Raw genomic sequence first — 20855 nt, 5'->3', positions numbered from 1 at the left:
AACAACGCCGCGCCAAGCCAAGCCCGAGCACAACGCGGGGGGCTATAGAATCCCACGTCGCGTTGCTCGTGCGGCGCGGTGCACAACACCACCACCAGGTGGTTGATGCGTCTCAATTGAAGGAATCCGATGTGCAGTAGCAGCAGCAGCAGAAGCAGCAGCTATCCCTGTCCGTCTTGTGCCTTGCCTCTCGCTCGGCTGCCTGTACTGAAACGCCGGCCGGGGTCGGTCGGTCGCGTGTTGCGATCCTCGCGTTTACTGCTGAAAATCAGCTATCCGCAAGTACCCTGCACCGACACTTGCCACCCTATAGCTAAGCTGAAAATTTGCTCAGTTCCTCTGCTCCTACTACTCGTTTTAGCTCCAATGCTGACTGCAACCTCTCCAGTACTTGCCTGCACACCAACTGCCCTTTACCTTTCAACGACCGTAACGTCCAGCCTCCAGCCTCGACGACGACATATGCTCATCAAACCAATCCCACAATTCGTACTACTCGTCTACTCCTACTACTTGTAATAATACTACTCCAGATGGTGGATTAAGCTAGCTACCTAATCAATAATTAACTAAGCTTATTCCGGATTCTAATAGCCTAATTTGGTGATGAAAGGCTGAAGAGAGATTGGGGGTAGCGAGGTCCTCCACATGGGTCACGCACACGACAATCATCGGTCGTCGTCGCCGGGCATGTGGCCAGGCGCGACATCACGCAGCTCCATCCATCATCTGTGAAGGAGAGGCCAGGATGATGGTGGCATAATTGTATTACGCTTTGTGCATTATTGGTCCCCTACAATGATCTCCGGGACGTCTCCTCTGCGTGCCTTCCCCTAACCCCATTACTGTTATACTAGCTTTTCAGTTGCAAAGCTCGATTAACTCTTCCATTTGCTGCTAAGATATTTTTTCTGCCTTTAAATTAGGTCCGGATCAGGATCACTAGCTAGTGTTTCGGTTTCACCGGCCGTGGTGGTGTTGCTGAAGCTGGGAAGTTGTATACCTGTCGGTTGAGGCCGTTGGTCCTGCTGCCGGTTAACTTCGCTCATCTATACAGCAGCAGCGGAGGCAGAGCTGTCTGAAAACTCTTCGCTTAGACACAGTTTACAGGACAAGGACGCTTTGTCCGTGCGTTGTGCTAGAGCAGTGGATGACAGGCTTCGATCACCAAACACTCTTTCGACGGCATATATTTTTCACTTTTTTTTCCCAAAACACGGTAAGCACGCGTATGCTCATATTCATACAAGCGTCTCGCTATCAACTAATATGTCAAACATCACTTAAAAAAATAACTAACCGTAAATATAAATAGTCGTACAAAGTCGAGTGCTTAAATCCATCTAAACAAATTTCACCGTAAGGAACCTAACTCGCCGGCTTCTTGGTTTGTATTTTTTTTGGTTAAAAAAAACAACTGCATAGTGGGAATATTAGTAGTAACTTCTAATAGTGAAATTCCGAATTTGCATACATAGTATTTCTTACAAGAGATTTAATGCTCACGTGGCATGTATCCATTCCCCTGATACACGAACAGCTACGGGGTACATGTATGTTATTAGTATGTAGAGCTATACGTGGGTACATGTATGGAGCCCATATTGTGGCAGGAGGTAGTATGCCCGTATGTATGGGTGCGGCACACACAGCGGAAAACGATACAGAGAGGAGGTCGCGGCCACGTCAAAAGGATCCCTTGGTGGTGGGACCCGCAAGGAGGCTGGAGGCCACGTGCTTTTCGTTGATTTGGACGACCCAACCGTACTAGTACACCCAAGTAATCTCGACTCTCAAATTCCGAACTGATGGGCCCGTCTCAACGCACAGGTCCCCCGAAAATACAGGGTACTCGTCGTATGTATACGTTTGTAGTAGTACTTTGTACGGTTCTCCCATACTTTGAAAATGACAAAAAAAATGTAGATAGCAAAATTATATTTTCAGAGGCTTAATTAGGTGATTCTTTATCTAATCACTACGCATACGTCAGGAAAAGGAGAAAACTACTGGGCGGACAATGTTATAAGGGATGGGATCGCTCTACTTGATTATAATACTACGATTTTTTTCCTCTGCGATTAGCCAACTTAACCACTGCTAATCATGAACTCACCAAGCTGCCACGGCCCCGCCCTATTAAAATACGAGCGCACCATGCACACTAATGGAGTCTCTTTTTTCAAGTGTCACACTGTTTCGTTTGTCCTGCTGTACGTATTCGTTTTTATACACATTCATTCTGCGAGGAAATCTACTAGTGAGCTAATTTGAATGTGCTATTATATGTCTACGCAAAATTACAATGCGATTATATAAACCCCCCCCCCCCTGCATTTAGTTATATTCAAGCCACAGATAAACTAAATCTTACCTTGAAGGCTTAAACAACAAATTAAGCGTAACAACCACGAACATAAATGGAGTGTTGGATATGCAACAAGCAAACGTGCACTCCTAGTAACCATGTTGTGTCCAACAAGTGCAAGATATTTTTCTCCCCATAAAACGTTAAACAAATGGTATGACCATTTGCCGTCCCAATTGTACACGCCGGTAGTGTTAACTAGTTTAATCATTCATTCGGTTGTTGAGCTCGATGGCACATACTACTCAACCACTTTTAAAAACCCACTACTACAAAACACAAAGAAACCCAGACAAATTCCAAAACTCAAATTCACCCTTTCAAAAAAACGCAGCTGCTGGTGGTGCGTGAATCCGTGAAACCATCAAACTGTATGGATTTAAAACTGAGATTTTAAAACTTTTGTTCGCGAACCAACCGAGAAGTGGACAAGATCCATCTGGGCTTGCATTTCCCCCAACACTGGCGCTCCATTTTTAATCCGGTATCGCCTCCAACCCCAACCCTTTGTTAATTCAAAATTTTCGAAGCGGAGGAGGGCTGCGTCTTCCTTCTCCACCACCCGGCCCCAACCAGACAGCTCCATTCCCCCCTCCGCCTCCGCCTCCACCACCACCTCGCCCGCGCGCACCAAACCCCAAATCGCCACCGCATTTGCTCCACCTGCCCTCCTCTCGCCGCATCTCCGGGGAGGCGGCGGCGGCGGGAGAGAGGAGGGTGGTTTGGTCCCACGGGGGCGGTGGCGGCGGCGGAGGAGGCGGCGCCGGGTTCGCACAGGGGTGGGAGGGACTGAGGGCGGGGGCGTGTGTGGTGGAGCTGGCCCGGGGGAGGGCGGCGGCGCGAGATCCGGGGGGTAGGGGAGGGGGGACGGGGGAGGGGGGTGGCGCCGTGGCGGCGGCGTGATCTGGAGATGAGATTGGAGCCCGAGGCGCGGTGTTCGGAGACGACCTGCCTGCCATGACGACCAACACCAAGCGCGCCTACAAGCTCCGTATCCTCGCGAATTCGTTTCCAGTATTTTTGACTAGTATTTTTTGTATTTTTTTTCGAGGTACATTGTGTCTGTTTGACCGATCCATCGCCACTGTCGCATTCATTCTGCTAGCTGGGCGATTTAGTTCTTCAAATTTAACCCATCATTTTATTATGCTTTTATCTCGCTTGCCCCTCGTTAAGATAATGGGGGATTTAGTGTTTGCTCGATTTTATCACTTAAGCTGTTGCTGATCACTAGTTAGTAGTGACCGTGGTTATGTCTGATTGTCGGACAAGTGGGATTACTGCTGCTTTGTGCTTATGAACTGCCTGAAGATTGCAACATGATTTATTTGGGGGTGATTTTGTGGGTGAACTTGCGACATTGGAATGCCTTGACTTGCGTTTGGCGTAGAGGAGTTTGTGGCGCATTCATCCAATGTCAACTGCCTCAAGATTGGGAGGAAGACTTCACGAGTTCTCGTGACAGGAGGAGATGACCATAAGGTTAATCTTTGGGCTATTGGGAAGCCCAATTCAATTTTGGTAAGTCTCTATTGTCCTGTTCTGACTAGTATGCCTACTATGTAAAATGTGGTTCTATAGCAAAACAGGCAAGTAAGTCTACCCAATAGTCAATGGGGCATTTAATTAACCACCAGATGAAAATTTCACCATTTTAGCTCTTGTCGACTTCTCCAGCATCACTTTCTGTATGTTGGTGTTTTATTAACTAGGGGCTACTTTTATGTGAAGTGTCAACCTACTACCTTACATGTGTTCGATCACAGTGGGTCTAGCTACTGGAGGTGTCATCTGTGTTGTTTCAGCTGATGGAATACTTTATTTGATTAACTTCTTTTTGTTGTTATACAGAGTTTATCAGGGCACACCAGTGCTGTGGAGTCTGTTAATTTTGATTCCACAGAAGTTTTCGTGGCCGCAGGAGCAGCCAGTGGAACAATAAAACTATGGGATTTAGAGGAGGCAAAAAGTACGTGAATGCGAATGCCTTTTGCTGTTGCATATATACCTGACCACATTCCTTGTCTATATGTGAATGCAAATGCTTTTTACTATCGCATGTATACTGACTACATTCTGTGTCCTATCTTATTTGATTAGCACCACTTGATTTGTTTTGTATGCAGTTGTCCGCACGCTTACTGGACATAGGTCAAACTGCATGTCAGTTGATTTCCATCCTTTTGGAGAATTCTTTGCCTCGGGGTCACTGGACACAAATCTGAAGATATGGGATATAAGAAGGAAGGGCTGTATCCACACGTACAAAGGCCACACAAGAGGTGTAAATGCAATTAGATTCACACCTGATGGCCGCTGGGTTGTGTCTGGTGGTGAAGATAATGTTGTGAAGGTAAGAATTGTCAATGCCTAATAATCTTTCAAATCATACACTACATCGTTGTGCTGATTCTGCGGTAGATTCTGCTAGCGTGAAGATTTTAGCAAACAGGTTGATTTTCCTTTAGTGAACTCAACATGATGATGATGAATTTGCCTTACAGTAAATTTTCCATAGAACTTGTTTTTTCTTATGGTAAGTTTGCCTTGGCAGCTCTGGGATCTGACAGCTGGAAAGTTATTACATGATTTCAAGTGTCATGAAGGCCAGATTCAGTGCATAGATTTCCATCCCCATGAGTTCCTTCTGGCAACAGGTTAGGTTCAGATGTTACAATGCTAATCTGACACTTAGTCATCAACTTTTCTTTGACCCTTTTGGTTGTACAGCGTAGTCTGTTATACTTAACTCTTGGGCTTCCTTCGTTTAGTGATTAGAAACATATGCTGTACATGCTAGTATAGTAGTATTTGAAAATAATTTAAATGGTAAACTGCAATTCACCATATTATGGCTATAAATGGTATGTGCCCATATATATATTGTGAAAGTCCTGGCAGTTTTAATACACTCCCCTTTTTTGCTGTCCAACAATGCCAAACATCAAATTGTCTTGTTCTGGCATTTTTTAAATTGCTATGTCAGTACATCGGTTATTATTTCTTTGCGAAATATATATTTTTGCATATTTTAATGACCTATTTTTGAAATGAAAGATTTGCATGAATTTTTAAGATATTGGTATGTTATAATCTTTTCCTCCATTGAAATTGTGTGCAATACAACAATGTAGTTAGAAATATTTTGTTCATTGGTGTAGAATAAGAATCCCATTTCAGTTATCATGGAGATGCATACCATTTTTGCAGCCTGGGCACTGTTCGAATATAACTGTTTATGTCAGAAGTTGTGCTTGCCTCTTTTTTGTTTCCTGTACGCTTTGCTACTAAAGATTCATTGTATGACTCCTGTTTGCCTCATTCAGGTTCATCCGATAAAACTGTCAAGTTTTGGGATTTGGAGACCTTTGAATTGATTGGGTCTACTGGACCTGAGGTATGTAAAACCTTGGGGTTTCGCTATAAAGCTTTGTTATGCTTGCAAGACCGGATGACTTTTAGTAGGCACAGATTTCTCAACCAAAAAATGTTGGAGGACTTCTTGAACATGTAAAGGAGTGCTTCAAATGTTTGTCCTCATATTTGTTCTTTCTTATATTACTCCATTACACTAACAACTAATCATTAGTTTCCAACACACAGGCTTTCTTTTAATTTTTTAATCACATTAACTGCATGGTTTTCAGCCACTCATTGGTTGCTGTTCGACTACTCAGTACTTTAGGATTTGTGTCACTCTAATTTTGGTAGAGCATAGAAGCACCAATCTAGAATTAAATAGCATACTGCATAGTTCTCTTAAGTCATGACATCATTGATTATATTTTAATTCTTTTGTGATATTTCTCTATTTGGTGTGCCCAACCATATTTTACTATGTCGTAATCAGCTCTCAACAGCATGTCATAACCTCATTATCTCCTCAAAACATGTGGGCTACCTGTTCTAGTGCATATGCTAGAAGGCTCGCAATTACATGTCCTTATACAATCACCTGTGCTTACCTAATTCTATGGTCCATTTGCTTATGGCATAGCATGGCCTTTCAACATTCAAGTGTAGTTAGTGCTTTATATGCTGCTGTAGTGACAACTAGCATATATACATCAAGATTAGCACAGGCTGCCCAAAGTTCCTGAGAACCTCAAAATAAAAGATCCATTATATTACTTGCTGACGTCTCTATTTGAATATCAGACAACAGGTGTTCGATCCATGACATTCAATCCTGATGGAAGATCTCTGTTGTGTGGGTTGCATGAAAGTTTAAAGGTATGGTCATTACTTTCTCATGTTACAGCATGGCAACAAATTTCTTCTCCATGTTTCCTAGAGATAAACTTCTCTTAATCTAAGCAGGTTTTCTCTTGGGAACCAATAAGATGTCATGATACCGTTGATGTGGGATGGTCTAGACTGTCTGATCTAAATGTCCACGAGGGAAAACTTCTTGGTTGTTCATTTAATCAAAGTTGTGTTGGAATATGGGTTGTAGATCTAACGGTATGTTTCTGGCTTCCCTGCTACAGTTCTAACACCAATATATTATTTTCATTGAAGTTCCCCATTTGTTTTTAGTTATAATGTACTAAAAACCATCAATTTTCAGCGTCTTGAGCCATATGCAACGGGTACTTCAACAAAATTAAATGGTCATTCAGAGTTGAAAAGTTCGTCAAGTAGCACTATGCCATTACAAAATGACAGTGGTTCAAGGGCTAACATTGGGCGGTTATCAGTTCTACAAAATTCTGAGAATAACATAAAGTCTTCTACAGGAAGATTATCAGTTTCTCAAAATTCAGACTCTGCATTGAAAGAGACAAAATCAACAACTTGTATGTCACTGATTTTCTCTGTCTTTACACGTTTATATTCAGTTGAAACACTTGATATGCCTAATGTGTCCTTTATTTATCTGTTCTTACCATATTGAAGCAAGCGGGTTGGTTCCAGTCACACCTCAGAGAGCTGGTAATGGCTCCAGTACCAAAACAGTTGGAAATTCAACCTTTGCATCTAGTGGCACCAACCTGAAGAGAGGTTCACTGAAGAGTAACAACTCTTCTAGTCTTCAGAATTTTAGCAAAATTGATGTGGTGCCTGTGATAATACCAAGAACTAGCTCAGGACCAGAGCTGGCTACTGATTCTAGGAGTGATGCTGCTGATGTGGGCCCTGTTCTTTCTAAGAGTGGTAGAAGAATAGAGATTGCAAATGATTCTAGGAAAGAAAGTTCTGATGTGGCAGCAGCTGTTGTTCCCAGAACAAACTCTAGAACAGAAATGGCCTCTGATTCAGCACCTGTTGTTGGTCCCAGAGCTAACTTAAGAATGGAAGTAAGCGCTGACTCGGCACCTATTGTTCCCAAGTCAGGCAGAAGGTTAGAGTCTTCTGTTGAATCTAGGAAAGAAAGTACTGATGTAGCATCTGCTGCTGCTCCGAAGACTAGTTCACGGATGGAAGTGGCCCCAGATTCTGCACCTCTTCTTTCTAAGGCAGGCAGAAGGGTAGAGTCTGCTACTGATTCAAGGAAAGAAAGTGCTGATGTGGCACCTGTTGTTCCCAGAACAACTTCTAGAATGGAAATGGCTCCGGATTCTAGGAGAGAAATTTCTGCTGGAAGAATGTCACCGTTTAGGGTCCAATCAAGATATAGTGAACTACGAAAGTTAAATAATGCCAAAGCTGATGCAGATAAAGTTGATGCAGGGAGCAAAAACAGTGAAACAGATGATTTTACTTGTCAAATATACCTTCCTCGGAGGAATGGTGTTGTTCAGTCTGGAATTTCTGAAGAAACCCGGGAAGATGCAAAACCTGGTGTGATTGACAGGATGGGATTTCCAAGTTCTGCTGAACCAAATACACACCGCAGTGAGAATTGTATGCCCTGTACCCTCAACTTCCATACCGGATTTACACACTGCTACAATTTAGTTCAAATACTATTCAACAACATTAATGGTGCTTGATTTCCTTGCCTGTCTGTATATTTTAGTCATAATACATGAGTCTTTTGGTACTGTAGATTTCAAAGCTCATGTAGATCCATCGAATCTTTATGTGATTTAAACCATAGTTCCATGTCCTTACACTCAATCAAGAATAATGTTAGTAACTGAATTTATCTGTTTGAGGTGTTGCGTTGTATAGTTAGATATTTGCATGTTTCGTGGTCATCAGCTGAGTCTGATTAATCAATACTCACTTTGCTACATGTTACCTGGGAAATGTATGGGTTGGCATATCTTATGTTCTGATTCTTTTGAGAAACATGCTCTCTGCTCTTGTTGAGTTATTATCCTGTGTTTCGGCGAAAAAAGTCTCTTTTCTTTGGTAAACTAGTAAATTGTAACTGCTTTGAACATTGGTACTCTTTTTGTAGATGTTTCTAGAATGCGTAAGCCAAGAGATAACTGCTATATTGAAGTTTCAAGAGCAGGTAAATGTTTTACTACCCTTAGGTGCTTGCAATAATTTGTTCAGCTGGTTTTAATCTTGAAGTATCATGTAGGAAGAACAAGGCCAACTGCTTCTAATTGGGAAAGCAGAGATCAGTCACCTGGTAATGAAGAACCGACAACAAGCAATTCTTCTTCGATGGCTCCTACAGGCCGATTATATTCATCTGTATGTGTGACACAAACCAATAAGATTTTATCTACTTTTGATTTTCTGTTCTTCCTTGTCAATTCATTATCCACAATGTTTCTTTTCTATATGGAATTCACCATTTTACCTTGATTGTATCATCTCTAACCAGTATGGAATTAAAATATAGTATAAATGAATAAAGGAAAACGATGTCGTAAGAATTCAACATGTATTCCCTCCGTTTCAAATTACTTATCGTTTTTGTTTGTCCTAAGTAACATTCCTAACTTTGACTATCAGTTTCTAGAAATTCATATAGTTCAACAACATGTAAACTATATATTATGAAAGCATTTCTCATGGTGAATCTAAAAACATAAATCTTATCATGTTGGACTATATAAATTTTTAAAAATTAATAGTCAAAGTTAGTAATGTTTGACTTAGGACAAAAGCTAAAACGACGAGTAATTTGAAACGGAGGGAGTGCTTGTTTTATTTAAGAGCAGCAAATGTTGCTTAATGGGTTATGTCTTTATCTCATGGATGGATGGATCTGTTTTTTGCCCCTTAGTTTCTAGTTGTTGAATTAGCACATACTGACTTCTGTTACCCAGCTTGTGTATGTGAATATCATGGACCAAAGATAGGGCTTAACAAATCCATTCTATACCTTGAATATTCAACCAAAGATAAATCAACAGATCATGAATCTTACTGTAATGAAGAGCTGTAAACCAACTTTGTTTTGGCAGCTCTAGCTTATACCTGGAAGGTTTTGCCGAATTCACCTATTTTCATGTTTGATCTTCTCTTGTACATGGAGAGTCACTTTCTGTATCTTATATTTTGCAGAGAGGAAGCAGTCAAGCTGCTGAAACTCCAACGATAGCAAGTGATGAGGATGTTCTATCTGTTCTAATGGAGCAGCATGAGCTATTTCTAAGCTCAACTCGATCTCGGTTGACAAAATTGCAGGTCAGTATGGTACTTTGCATTTTCTTTAAGATCCCCCCCCCCCCACTTCTAGTATCTTTATTCTCAAACTTCTCAATGGTATTTGAGTTGATTAATAAGATATAGAGATATGGAGAAAAAAGAGGTAGGCATACGTTGTGTCCTATTTTGCAGTGTTCTAGTGTACGACAGGCTGTTGATACTTGTATACTTTATACTGAAATATGACCTGTTGAATTAGCTAAATTGCTCTGTTGCATTCTCAGAATTTTCAATACTAAAATCTGTAGGCTTTCAAAATGCAATTGCTCGAATGCTGTATCTGACTATTTTAAGTGACTTGCAGATTGTTCATCAAATGTGGCAAAGAAATGATATACGGGGCATTATTGCAGCAATGGAGAAGATGTCTGATCATGCCGTCAGTACTTTGAACATTTCTCTTCCGTGTGCAGTGCACTAAACAACATAGTTATAACAACCTGATTTCTGGCAAGTGCAGGTATCTGCTGATGTTGCAAGTGTTCTGATGGAGAAAAGTGAAACAATCACACTAGATTTATGTACTGTTATTCTGCCCGTCCTTACTGACCTTCTGGAGAGTAAAACTGACAGGTAACTTACCGCTGCTTTTGTTATTATTATGATCCTGTTGTGGGAGTATATAGAAATGGTTAGAGACAATTTATTCATATGTATGTACCGTACTGCACTGATTGCCTTAACATCTTATATGCCATGCATTTATTTATTTTAAATTGCAATTAAAAGTATTTCTTACAAAAGCTAAATCTACACAGGCACTTAGGTGTTTCACTGGAATTGTTGGTGAAGCTTGTCAGGACGTTTGGATCAGTAATACATTCAACAGTATCAGCTGGTCCCTCTTCTGTTGGTGTAGATCTGCAAGCAGAGCAAAGGTATTATTTCAGTCAGACTGTCCTAGTATGCTACAGTATATTGCTAGAACTGTCCTCCTATTATGTTATATTGCTAGAGTATTACTAACTCATTGATAGATTCAGTAATGTGGTTTCTTAACTGTTTTTTCATCTTAGGCGGGAGCGTTGCAACCTATGCTTTATTGAATTGGAGAAGGTCAAAAATAAGCTTCCATTTCTTTCCAGGTATGGGATGCAATACATATGATACTTTACTGAAATTGTACTTTTTACCTGAATGAATTATGTAAGTGCCTATGAGTTATCTGGCTGAAACGGCACCTGCATTTACTGCTTGAGAATAAAGTTTGAGTGCCAGTTGCTGAGTTAAAATAACCACGCAAAACAATGCACAACCCACAGATCAGATCTCGTGAATTGCTTTCTCTGGCTGCTAGAATTGGCACTTTCCAGTGGATCTTACGTTTTCCTGAATTAAATGCATAGCTCCCTGTCACTTGCCGTTTGGTTCATGGTCACTCTTTGCCACACCTCAACTTAGGTAGCTTTGGCCGAGATAGTTCATTGTCACGCTTGTGGCAAGATTTTTTTTTAAGCACCTTGGTCCCACATGGCATTGTTCACCATATTGTGGTGCCAAATTTGTTCGTCTAACCTTAGACAAGCTTGGCAAGAAAACTATGGCAACCCTAGGCAATGTTATAATACAAACCAAACAACGAATGTCAGGCTATCATGATTCTGTGGTATGTATTTTTGTAATCTTTACATGTTTTCCCTTGTTTTTTTCAACAGAAGAAAAGGGGCAGTCGCAAACACGGCACAGGAGCTCAGTCTTGTCTTCCAGGAAGTTATGTAGTTGACTGACCACACACTGTCATACATACACAACTGAATGGGAAATGCATTCCCGCTGATGGCACCAATGTTGGGCATCAGTTGCCATGGAGAGCTGTTCGTTCGTGCCCAGTCACCGAGCTCCAAGGCACAGCAGCAGTGGATAACATTTTGTTGCCACTGTTTGTTCCTCTTGTACACACACTAACCAACAGTGCTCGAGATCCTTGTCTGTTGTCACTTTTGAAGGGAAGCTGCCATGAGCGGTGACATCTGCCGGCAGCGTTCTTCGCGTTTGTCTCATTGGTTTCTGAAGATACCAGTTTGCCCTTGATAGATGTGGATGACCGTGAGATGGAGCGAATGTCAGCGATTGTAATGCCTTGCTGGCTGTAGCCTCTTCTCTCGTGTCTTGTGTTAGCGGGTTGCATTTGATAGTTTATTGTTTGGTTGTGATGTCTGGTCGATTCAATGACAAGATTGATGAAGAGTGATTGAGCTCCTTGTACACCTGTACATCAGTTTTCTTTTGAATAGTATTTGAGATCTATACTCTTGATCGACACCTTTGTTACTCGTTGGCTTGTCACGTCCCTACAACAGCTAATGTCTGAGTTTTGATGAAACATTTCTTTGCTTGTAAGTGAGATATGCCCTTTGGAGTATTATCTGGAGGGTCATGAACATTTCATTGTTAAGCTTCATCTTCTGGGTAAAAACACAACTGTACCTTCAATTTTTTTTCAGGGTACAGAACAGTAAACTCCTGAATAATTCTGCTCACATTCACAAAATCAAACAAACCAACATACAATCTCATTAAACTCGTAACCACATTTCACACGACAAAGGACCTACCATGCAACATCAAAAACACCATATAATTAAGAAGACTAGAACAACAACAAACATTGGGCCTAAACAAATTAATTCGACGACATATATGAGATGAGAGGCACTCATGCAAGTGCAGCATGCCCCTGCTTATTCCCTTCTTTACCAAGCAGGCAAAACAAGCTAATTACCATGATCAAGGCTACTACGAAACCGAAGGATTCGATGGATGAATCGAATCGCGGCAAGAACGAGCTAGCCGCAGGTGGGGATGCAGGACTTGGAGCACTTGGCGGAGCACTTGGTGTGCGCCGACATGGTGCAGGTCTTGCCGCACATGAGCCTCTTCTTGTGGCACTCCTCCTTGGTCACGCAGCTCTTCGACTTCTCCGCCTCCTTGCCGCCGCCGCCGCCTCCCTCCTTGCCGTGCTCGTTGCCGCCGCCGCCGCCGCTCTTGTCGTCCCCCTGCGTCGCGATGAGGCGGCCCGCCGTCTTCGTCTTCGCCTCCTGCCGCTCCAGCGCCACCGGCATCGCCGCGGCGCCCGCGTCGCCGCCGCCGTCCTTCTTCTGATCCTCGGCCGCCGACGCCACCCTCACGCCGGCCGCGGCAGCTTGGCCCGCCGCGATGGTGGTGGCGGCGGCCAACTCCTCCTCCACATTGTGCAGCAGCTGGTGGGCGTCGGTGTCGGTGTCGGCGTCGGAGTCTGCCAGGAGGATCCGCTCGTTGTGCGTCGCCTCCTCGTGCGCGGGCTCCTCCGCCGCCGTGGTGGCGGCGCTGGCCGTGACGACGGCGAGCATGAGGAGGAGCACTGACACTACCGCGAAGCTGGAGCTGCAGGAGCGAGACGACGACATGGCTGCCTTTATTGACTACGTTTCCTTCTTCGCGCCTTGGGTGGTGTGGCTGCGAGAAGCTGGGGTTGCTGCTCCTATCCGTGTTTATAGCTAGAGCTCAGCATGCTGCGTTGCTCGATAAATAGCGATGAGATCGATAGCTAGCTTAGCTGCATGAGCGTGCATGGCGTGGCGCAACTAACCGAGAATACTTCGGTGAGGAGCGGGAGATGCATGCCGCTAGATGGGAATGGTGGCAATTGGCGATTTTGAAATACACCGTTGCCTCATCTTTTTTTCATCATTACACTCCTTTTTCACACTGTAAAAAAAAATCGGTGTTGTGGTGTTAAGGCCACTCCCCGCGACTTTGGTACATTTTCATAAATCCTTCGAAAAACAGTAATCCATTCATTTCACAATGTAAGTCATTTTAGCGTTTTCCACATTTATATTTATGTTAATGAATCTAGACATACATCAATATGAATGTGGGAAATGATAGAATGAATTACATTGTGAAATTGTGAAACAGAGGAAGTATATACATTTAAAAAAATATGAAAGGAACAATATAGTTTTAAAATTTAATCTAGCAACTGCTAAGCAAGAAAATTCCCATGAAAAACTGCATGGGCTTTACTGGCAGCTGCTACTGTTAATCTGAATAAGTTACTCACAATATACTGCATCTATCTATCTACTCAAACGAGATCAACCAAAGGATAACATTATTGGTGCCTTTTCAGTTAACATGGACTCACCTAAATATTTGCGGTGTTAATAGAGTTGCCAACTAACTTAATCTAGAAAAGCTCGTGACGAAGATGGGTTTAGAAAAAAAATCAAAACCGATTAGGCGGAGCCAATTTAAAGAACAAACCAGTCTTAAGACCGATTTAAAATCAATTTAGAGATAACTACATGTTTTATGGGCTAATCAAAAAGTTTACGGGACAACCCTAGAAAAATATCACACTCTTGCAGCAATGACATTCTTGTCCCATCAACCAAAAGGAGTCTGTCAGCGCGATTGTCTTTGGACAACAATTGTCTACCCTCATTTGTTATGTTTTTTTTTTTCTTTTCGCTGTCTCTTTATAAGTTATATCAAGACATTTGAGTATGTAACTAAATCTCTTCTTTTTATAAAGTTAATGTCCACTAAACACTTAATGTCCATCATTAGCAAATATTTACTGTGGCACCACATTGTCATATCATGACGCAATTAGGTTTAAAAGATTCGTCTCGCAATTTACACGTAAACTATGTAATTTATTTTTTTCGTATATATTTAATACTCCGTACATGTGTTTAAACGTTCGATGTGACGGGAAAAAAAAATTTGCCGGTGGATTTAAACACCCCCTTAATGTCGATGCAACAGTACTCGAGTCCTTGGCGGGGGTTATATTTTCTTGGCTACTCCAATTAGCTTGCAGATCTGGTTGGATTTTTTTTTATTGTGAGCTAGCTTAATTTAGTCGGTATTGCGAGGGTAATGTTGAATGTTTTTTTTTCTTAAGGGACACATCATGTCTGATATTGCGGTTAGGGGTAAATTTTAGACTTGACGATAAATTAAGGGATCTAAAATGAGCTTATTCCTCTCTAAAAAGCCCATCCACTTAAGAGGGGAAAAGTATAGCCCATTACTACTTTGCGCGGCTGATGGCGGATGGAGGGAGCCGCAACTGACCGTGGTCAAACTGTCCAAGGCACCTTTGGCTTTTTCTTTAGCTTTAGGAATTCACCCAGCTTAGCTTGCTTTAATGTTGTAGTATAAGCTATGCATGCGATTTGCTAGTTTAGATTAAATCCACTATCACAACGAGAAAATCAAATACTCCTTTAGTTTTGGCTTCAATAAACATGCCACGGGTATTGACCTGGCCTAACCTACCATGTAAAGAACTCCCTCCGTCCCAAAAAAAAGTCAAACCCTAAGTTTCCGTGTCCAATTTTGACTGTCCGTCTTATATAATTTTTTTTTATAATTCGTATTTTTATTATTGTTAGATGATAAAATATAATTAATATTTTATACGTGACTTGTCTTTTTAATTTTTTTTATAATTTTTTTAAATAAAACAGACGGTCAAACGTTGGGCACGGAAACCAGAGTTTGTCTTTTTTTTTTTGGACGGAGGGAGTATGTACTACCTGCTTCTGTTTTGCTGTAAAATTATTTTATTTTCTTCGATGTTGTTGTCAAGGTCGACGGTGACTGTTCCAATTCTAGAACCATGCCTACGAAACAAAAATGATCGTCAAACGGATTGAGAAATTCCAAACTCAACAGAACCTTCTCCTCTTGTAACAAAGGACTAAAGAAGTTTCTTCTCTGGTAATAAAAGACTAAAGAAGAAGAAAAGAGGACAAAAGAAAGTTCCATTCTTGATTCTTTCATGCGCTTATTTTCTCATCAATTAAGCAAGCCAATTGTGAACTGTCTCGCGGAAGAAACCATTTGTTATACAAAATTTACATATTTTTTCTTTTTTATTAAAGAGGTTTCTGATAAGTTGACTTCGGTGCAGGATGATCAATGGACGCAACCACGTCTGCCCATCGCGTGTACGTACACTGTTGGTCAATCGTCACAAGAGAATTCGAACTGCAGATTCTTTCTAAATTTTTTTTGGCAAAACAAAACAAATTAATGTTTTGGCCGTGTTTAGTTGTTTTGGAAAAAAAATTATCATATACATACACACATTTGAAGTATTAAACGTAGACTAATAACAAAACTAATTACAGAATCCGTCAGTAAATCGCGAGACGAATTTATTAAGTCTAATTAATCTGTTATTAAAAAATGTTTACTGTAACATCACATTATCAAATCATGGCGTAATTAGGCTCAAAAGATTCATCTCGTAATTTACATGTAAATTGTTTTTTCGTCCACATTTAATACTTATACATGTGTGCAAATGATGTGAAGGAAAAATTAAAAGTTTAAAGGGAACTAAACACAGCAAAAATAACAAAATGATGGAGGAATAGAAGCAGAGTTGTGGAGATGTAGAGAGAAAGGAAAACGGAAGAGGAGAAAGACCAGGCAGCCAGCTAGCAGATGGATCGCTGGACCGACGAATGGGAAACAGAGGGTGAGGTCGCGGTTTTTGACGCGGACGTCGCTGGTTTTGCCGGATGCTGGCGCCGCCCTGATTGCCCACCGCCCCATCGCCGTTCGCTGGTATATGCCGTTGTCTTGGAATCATCTCCTCGAGATGTCAAACTCACCCCAAGATTAGCACGCCCACACACTTTACCCAACCAACTCCATTCAGTGCGATTTTGGCCAGTAATTAGCCACACTGCATATTAGCCACGACACCACAAGTTTCAAATTATAAACCTTAAAGTTGTGTTAAGTTCATGTTAAAATTAAAAATTTAATTGAAATTAAAATGATACGACAGAAAAGTTAAAAGTTTATGTACGTAGGAAAGTTTTGATGTGATAAAAAAATTTAGAAATTTGAAAAAAAAATTGAGAACTAAACCAGTCCCAAATCAAACAGTCCTACTAGTTGCATTTTGTAACTTCTTCCCCAAGAAGATCAGTGGGGATGATTTCCATGTGGAGAAATGGAGACAGTGAGGCAGGCACTGAATCGCCTCACCTCGACCCTCTGCCCCTCAACTCGGTGGTGACCACGCGTCCACATCTCTCATCTTTCTTTCTCCGCTATTCTCCTCCAGTCCTCTTCTCTTCTTCCTCCCTCCCTTCGCCCACTGAATCGCCAAAAAAATTCCCCTCCTCCACTCCATCTCTATAAAAATCCTCCCCCAAATCTCGCCTCGTTTAGCCAGCACAACTCACACAACTCTCTCTCTCTCTCTCTCTCTCTCTCTCTCGTCGTCTGCAAGCTTCCGCCTCCCGGATCGCGGCGACCACCGGAGGAGGAGGGAGCAGCCATGGCGAACATCGACATGGGGAAGATCCTGGCGGGGCTGGAGAACGACGACGCGCGGGTGCCCAAGACCAAGCTGGTCTGCACGCTCGGCCCGGCCTCCCGCTCCGTCCCCATGCTCGAGAAGCTGCTCCGCGCCGGGATGAACGTCGCGCGCTTCAACTTCTCCCACGGCACCCACGAGTACCACCAGGAGACCCTCGACAACCTCCGCCAGGCCATGCACAACACCGGCGTCCTCTGCGCCGTCATGCTCGATACCAAGGTTACCCCCTCACTGCTTTGCTTGTCGATCTCTACATGCTTGTATGCTGCTGGGTTGTTCGGATCGGACCAGTCGGGGTAGCTTGCGTTTGATACAGAGCGGATTTCGATTTGGATCTGCTCGTCTTTTTTATCGGGAGAAGCTGGGTTTGATTTGGAGGCAGCATGGTAGGATTATGAGTTGAGTTTACAGCGGTTTGACTTTGGAGGACTCGACAAAATGGTATCCGGGGTTAGATTTGCCTGCGCTTGCGCTTTTGCCTTGTCGCAGATGGCTGGATCTTGGATTGGGGGCTCAGGCTTGCGTCTCCATGTGGGTAGTTAGTTTTGGAGTCTTATGGATTCTGAGCAAGTGTAAGTGTGTAACTGGTTCGTAGTGTGATCCGTTTGCGGTGTTGGTGAGATTGATGAGCTGCGTGCATCTTGTTTGTCATATTTAGCTTTACAGTTCGTCTCTATGCTTTTTCAAGTTAATTTATTCATTTGTAGAGTTGGATTGGAAGGATGGTTAACAGATCTTGGGATCGGTGGCTTTGGAGTATGGAGTGTTCAAATCCTAGTGTTCTGATTTTGTTGCTTTTGTAGGAGGATATGATTAACACGTAAAAGAAGGCTTTATTAGTGTAGTCATTTCTTCTATTATGCCTTGATGTTTCTGTCATGCACGTAACTATTGGTGCTTATCTTTTTACACTCTCACACTTCATGGTTTGCTTTGTAGTTCAAATAAGTTACTTACAGAATTGTACTGCACACAGTTTATCTTTTTTATCACTTCTTGTACTGCAATTAGTTCCATTATTTTTACCTGTTTAGTAGCATATTTAAGGCGATTCTGTGGTGACTGTTCTGAACATTTCATTCATTGCTTCAGGGTCCTGAGATTCGTACTGGATTTTTGAAGGATGGCAAGCCAATCAAGCTAACAAAGGGTCAAGAACTCACTGTTACCACCGATTATGAGATCAAGGGTGATGAGAACATGATTACCATGAGTTACAAGAAACTGCCAGTTGATGTGAAGCCTGGAAATGTCATTCTCTGCGCCGATGGTACAATCTCTTTGACTGTTTTGTCCTGTGATCCAAAGGCTGGAACTGTGAGGTGTAGGTGTGAGAACACAGCAATGCTTGGCGAGAGAAAGAATTGCAATCTGCCAGGAATTGTTGTGGACCTTCCTACACTGACTGAGAAGGATAAAGAAGACATTTTGGGATGGGGTGTGCCAAATGACATAGACATGATTGCTCTGTCGTTTGTCCGTAAAGGATCAGATTTGGTTACCGTCAGACAACTTCTTGGACAGCATGCAAAGCGCATCAAGCTGATGTCAAAGGTTTGTAATCATTATCACTATTTTTTGGGTCCTGTTAGGTTTTCAGTTCCACAGTTTGCTTAAGTATTTAATTACCAGGACGGTTGAGTGACAATACTTCTCAGTTAGATGCTTTAATTAATGTTTTGTTGTCCCTTTCTGGTATATACTGGAGCCAGAATTGTTTGGTCTCTGCCTTTGTACATTGACCATTTGACCCCTTTTTGTGCTATATTAGGTAATAAAATGCAATTTTGTTCCTTTTCTATGTGCTTGAACAACTAGTTTCAGAATAACCTTTTTTCACGTTTGCTTGTTCAAATAGCAGCTACTTATTTTCTCATGCACTTTCACTGATAGGGTTTAGCTTGTTGCCTGATATGCATTAAAATGAGGAATTCAGGTTATTGCATTTCTTTGCTGCTAACTGAAATTTTGGATCTAGATGGTTCACCGTGTTATAAATGACCCTGTCTTACTGCCATGATGATAAAATATATTCGTGATGATGATAATACATATGAGGTGCCTGGTAATTTACCATGCTGGTTATGTTGCTGTGCGTCTAATTTCTTTCTTAACTTTTTCCTTGTTTTTAGGTTGAAAACCAAGAGGGTGTTGTAAACTTCGATGAGATCTTGAGGGAAACGGATGCATTTATGGTTGCTAGAGGTGATCTTGGAATGGAGATTCCAGTTGAGAAGATATTCCTTGCACAGAAGATGATGATTTACAAGTGCAACCTTGCTGGAAAGCCTGTTGTGACTGCTACTCAGATGCTTGAGTCGATGATCAAATCACCACGTCCAACTCGTGCTGAGGCAACTGACGTTGCAAATGCAGTTCTTGATGGAACTGACTGCGTCATGCTTAGTGGAGAGAGTGCTGCTGGAGCATACCCTGAAGTAGCTGTGAAGATCATGGCACGTATATGTGTTGAGGCAGAGTCTTCCCTTGACAACGAAGCTGTCTTCAAGGAGATGATCAGGTCTGCGCCCCTTCCGATGAGCCCATTGGAGTCTCTCGCATCCTCTGCTGTACGCACAGCCAACAAGGCCAAGGCAGCCCTGATTGTTGTCTTGACTCGTGGTGGTACCACGGCAAAGCTGGTTGCCAAGTATCGTCCCAGGGTTCCAATCCTCTCTGTGGTTGTCCCCGTGTTGACAACCGATTCATTCGACTGGACAATCAGCTCGGAGGGCCCAGCAAGGCACAGCCTAATCTACAGAGGTCTTGTTCCTCTCCTGGCTGAGGGTTCTGCCAAAGCCACCGATTCGGAGTCGACAGAGGTCATCCTTGATGCTGCTCTCAAGTCAGCTGTACAGAAGCAGTTGTGCAAGCCTGGTGATGCTGTTGTTGCTCTGCACCGTATTGGCGTCGCATCCGTGATCAAGATCTGCATCGTGAAGTAATCGCTACACGGTGTCTTCTTAGCGCCATTTTGCTGGGTTAAGTGGCAAAACAAAAACTGCTATGCTTGTTTTTACTCCCATAGTCCATCTTTGGGAGACAATTTAATTACCGTATCAGCCCCTGCAGTTCGCAGGGTGCCTTTCGTTACATAGATTTGCTGGTAAAATGAGGAGAGATAGAACTCCATTATGTAGAGCTCTATTTATCGTCGATGCCATGTAGTATGGCAGGTGGTTTCTATTCCATGCCTGCACAATTTTCTGGTAGCTACTGTGTTGTTTGATTACTGTTTTTTCAGGTGATGTCGATGGAGTTGATAATAATATTGGCATCATTGTCGTTGTATACGAGTTAAAAAAGAATGTCCCAGGATTCATCAGGAATCTGGTGTGCCCATATGGCCATATGGATTTTTGTCTTGTTTAAGATTCCGGTGACCGGGGTACGAAATCTTGGTTGGTAATCGGCGGCCTGAGCCGTTTAACGGTATACTAATTGCATGAACTATGTATTCTGCAACGTTATTTGTGGTAATACATTATTATGTTCCATTTGCTGTATCTATAAAACAATGGTTGATCAGAACAACCAAAAGCTCGAATTTACTTTTAAGTACCATATACAACTAGTTTTTTAATTCAAACTAAT

At 42.2% G+C, this 20855-nt stretch overlaps 3 protein-coding genes across 3 annotated transcripts; 2 read left to right on the top strand and 1 right to left on the bottom strand.

The window, feature by feature from the left end:
- The first annotated feature begins 2877 nt into the window (after nt 1-2877).
- LOC4337408 (katanin p80 WD40 repeat-containing subunit B1 homolog KTN80.4) lies at nt 2878-12196 on the top strand. Its single transcript, XM_015781199.3, has 18 exons — nt 2878-3359; nt 3759-3889; nt 4220-4337; nt 4495-4721; nt 4923-5025; nt 5695-5765; nt 6527-6601; nt 6689-6832; nt 6939-7167; nt 7268-8215; nt 8718-8774; nt 8847-8962; nt 9782-9904; nt 10230-10304; nt 10386-10498; nt 10684-10803; nt 10942-11010; nt 11581-12196. Exons 1-18 carry the CDS (start codon nt 3326-3328, stop codon nt 11642-11644), a joined length of 2817 nt encoding a protein of 938 aa, XP_015636685.1. The 5' UTR covers nt 2878-3325; the 3' UTR covers nt 11645-12196.
- Nucleotides 12197-12416: 220 nt separating this feature from the next.
- Nucleotides 12417-13364, bottom strand: LOC4337407 (uncharacterized). Its single transcript, XM_015779651.3, has one exon. The coding sequence runs from the start codon at nt 13309-13311 to the stop codon at nt 12712-12714; it is 600 nt and encodes a 199-aa protein (XP_015635137.1). The 5' UTR covers nt 13312-13364; the 3' UTR covers nt 12417-12711.
- A 3744-nt stretch (nt 13365-17108) lies between these two features.
- LOC4337406 (pyruvate kinase, cytosolic isozyme) lies at nt 17109-20473 on the top strand. The gene is made up of 3 exons (XM_015780286.3): nt 17109-17480; nt 18354-18815; nt 19394-20473. The coding sequence occupies exons 1-3, from the start codon at nt 17220-17222 to the stop codon at nt 20204-20206; spliced, it is 1536 nt and encodes a 511-aa protein (XP_015635772.1). The 5' UTR covers nt 17109-17219; the 3' UTR covers nt 20207-20473.
- The last annotated feature ends 382 nt before the right edge of the window (nt 20474-20855 follow it).

This window comes from Oryza sativa, chromosome 4 (assembly GCF_034140825.1).
Source record: "Oryza sativa Japonica Group chromosome 4, ASM3414082v1".
Classification (NCBI taxonomy): Eukaryota; Viridiplantae; Streptophyta; class Magnoliopsida; order Poales; family Poaceae; genus Oryza; species Oryza sativa.
The sequence above is the reverse complement of the archived record's forward strand: the minus strand, read 5'-3'. Positions and strand labels throughout refer to the sequence as shown.

Excerpts from the sequence above, each read along its gene's own strand:
- LOC4337407 (XM_015779651.3), bottom strand. The coding sequence starts at position 13,311 with ATGTCGTCGTCTCGCTCCTGCAGCTCCAGCTTCGCGGTAGTGTCAGTG.
- LOC4337406 (XM_015780286.3), top strand. The coding sequence starts at position 17,220 with ATGGCGAACATCGACATGGGGAAGATCCTGGCGGGGCTGGAGAACGAC. Across the intron at positions 17,481-18,353 it reads CCGTCATGCTCGATACCAAG|GGTCCTGAGATTCGTACTGG; the intron begins GTTACCCCCTCA and ends TCATTGCTTCAG. Across the intron at positions 18,816-19,393 it reads GCATCAAGCTGATGTCAAAG|GTTGAAAACCAAGAGGGTGT; the intron begins GTTTGTAATCAT and ends CCTTGTTTTTAG.
- LOC4337408 (XM_015781199.3), top strand. The coding sequence starts at position 3,326 with ATGACGACCAACACCAAGCGCGCCTACAAGCTCC. Across the intron at positions 3,890-4,219 it reads GGAAGCCCAATTCAATTTTG|AGTTTATCAGGGCACACCAG; the intron begins GTAAGTCTCTAT and ends GTTGTTATACAG. Across the intron at positions 5,766-6,526 it reads TTGGGTCTACTGGACCTGAG|ACAACAGGTGTTCGATCCAT; the intron begins GTATGTAAAACC and ends TTTGAATATCAG.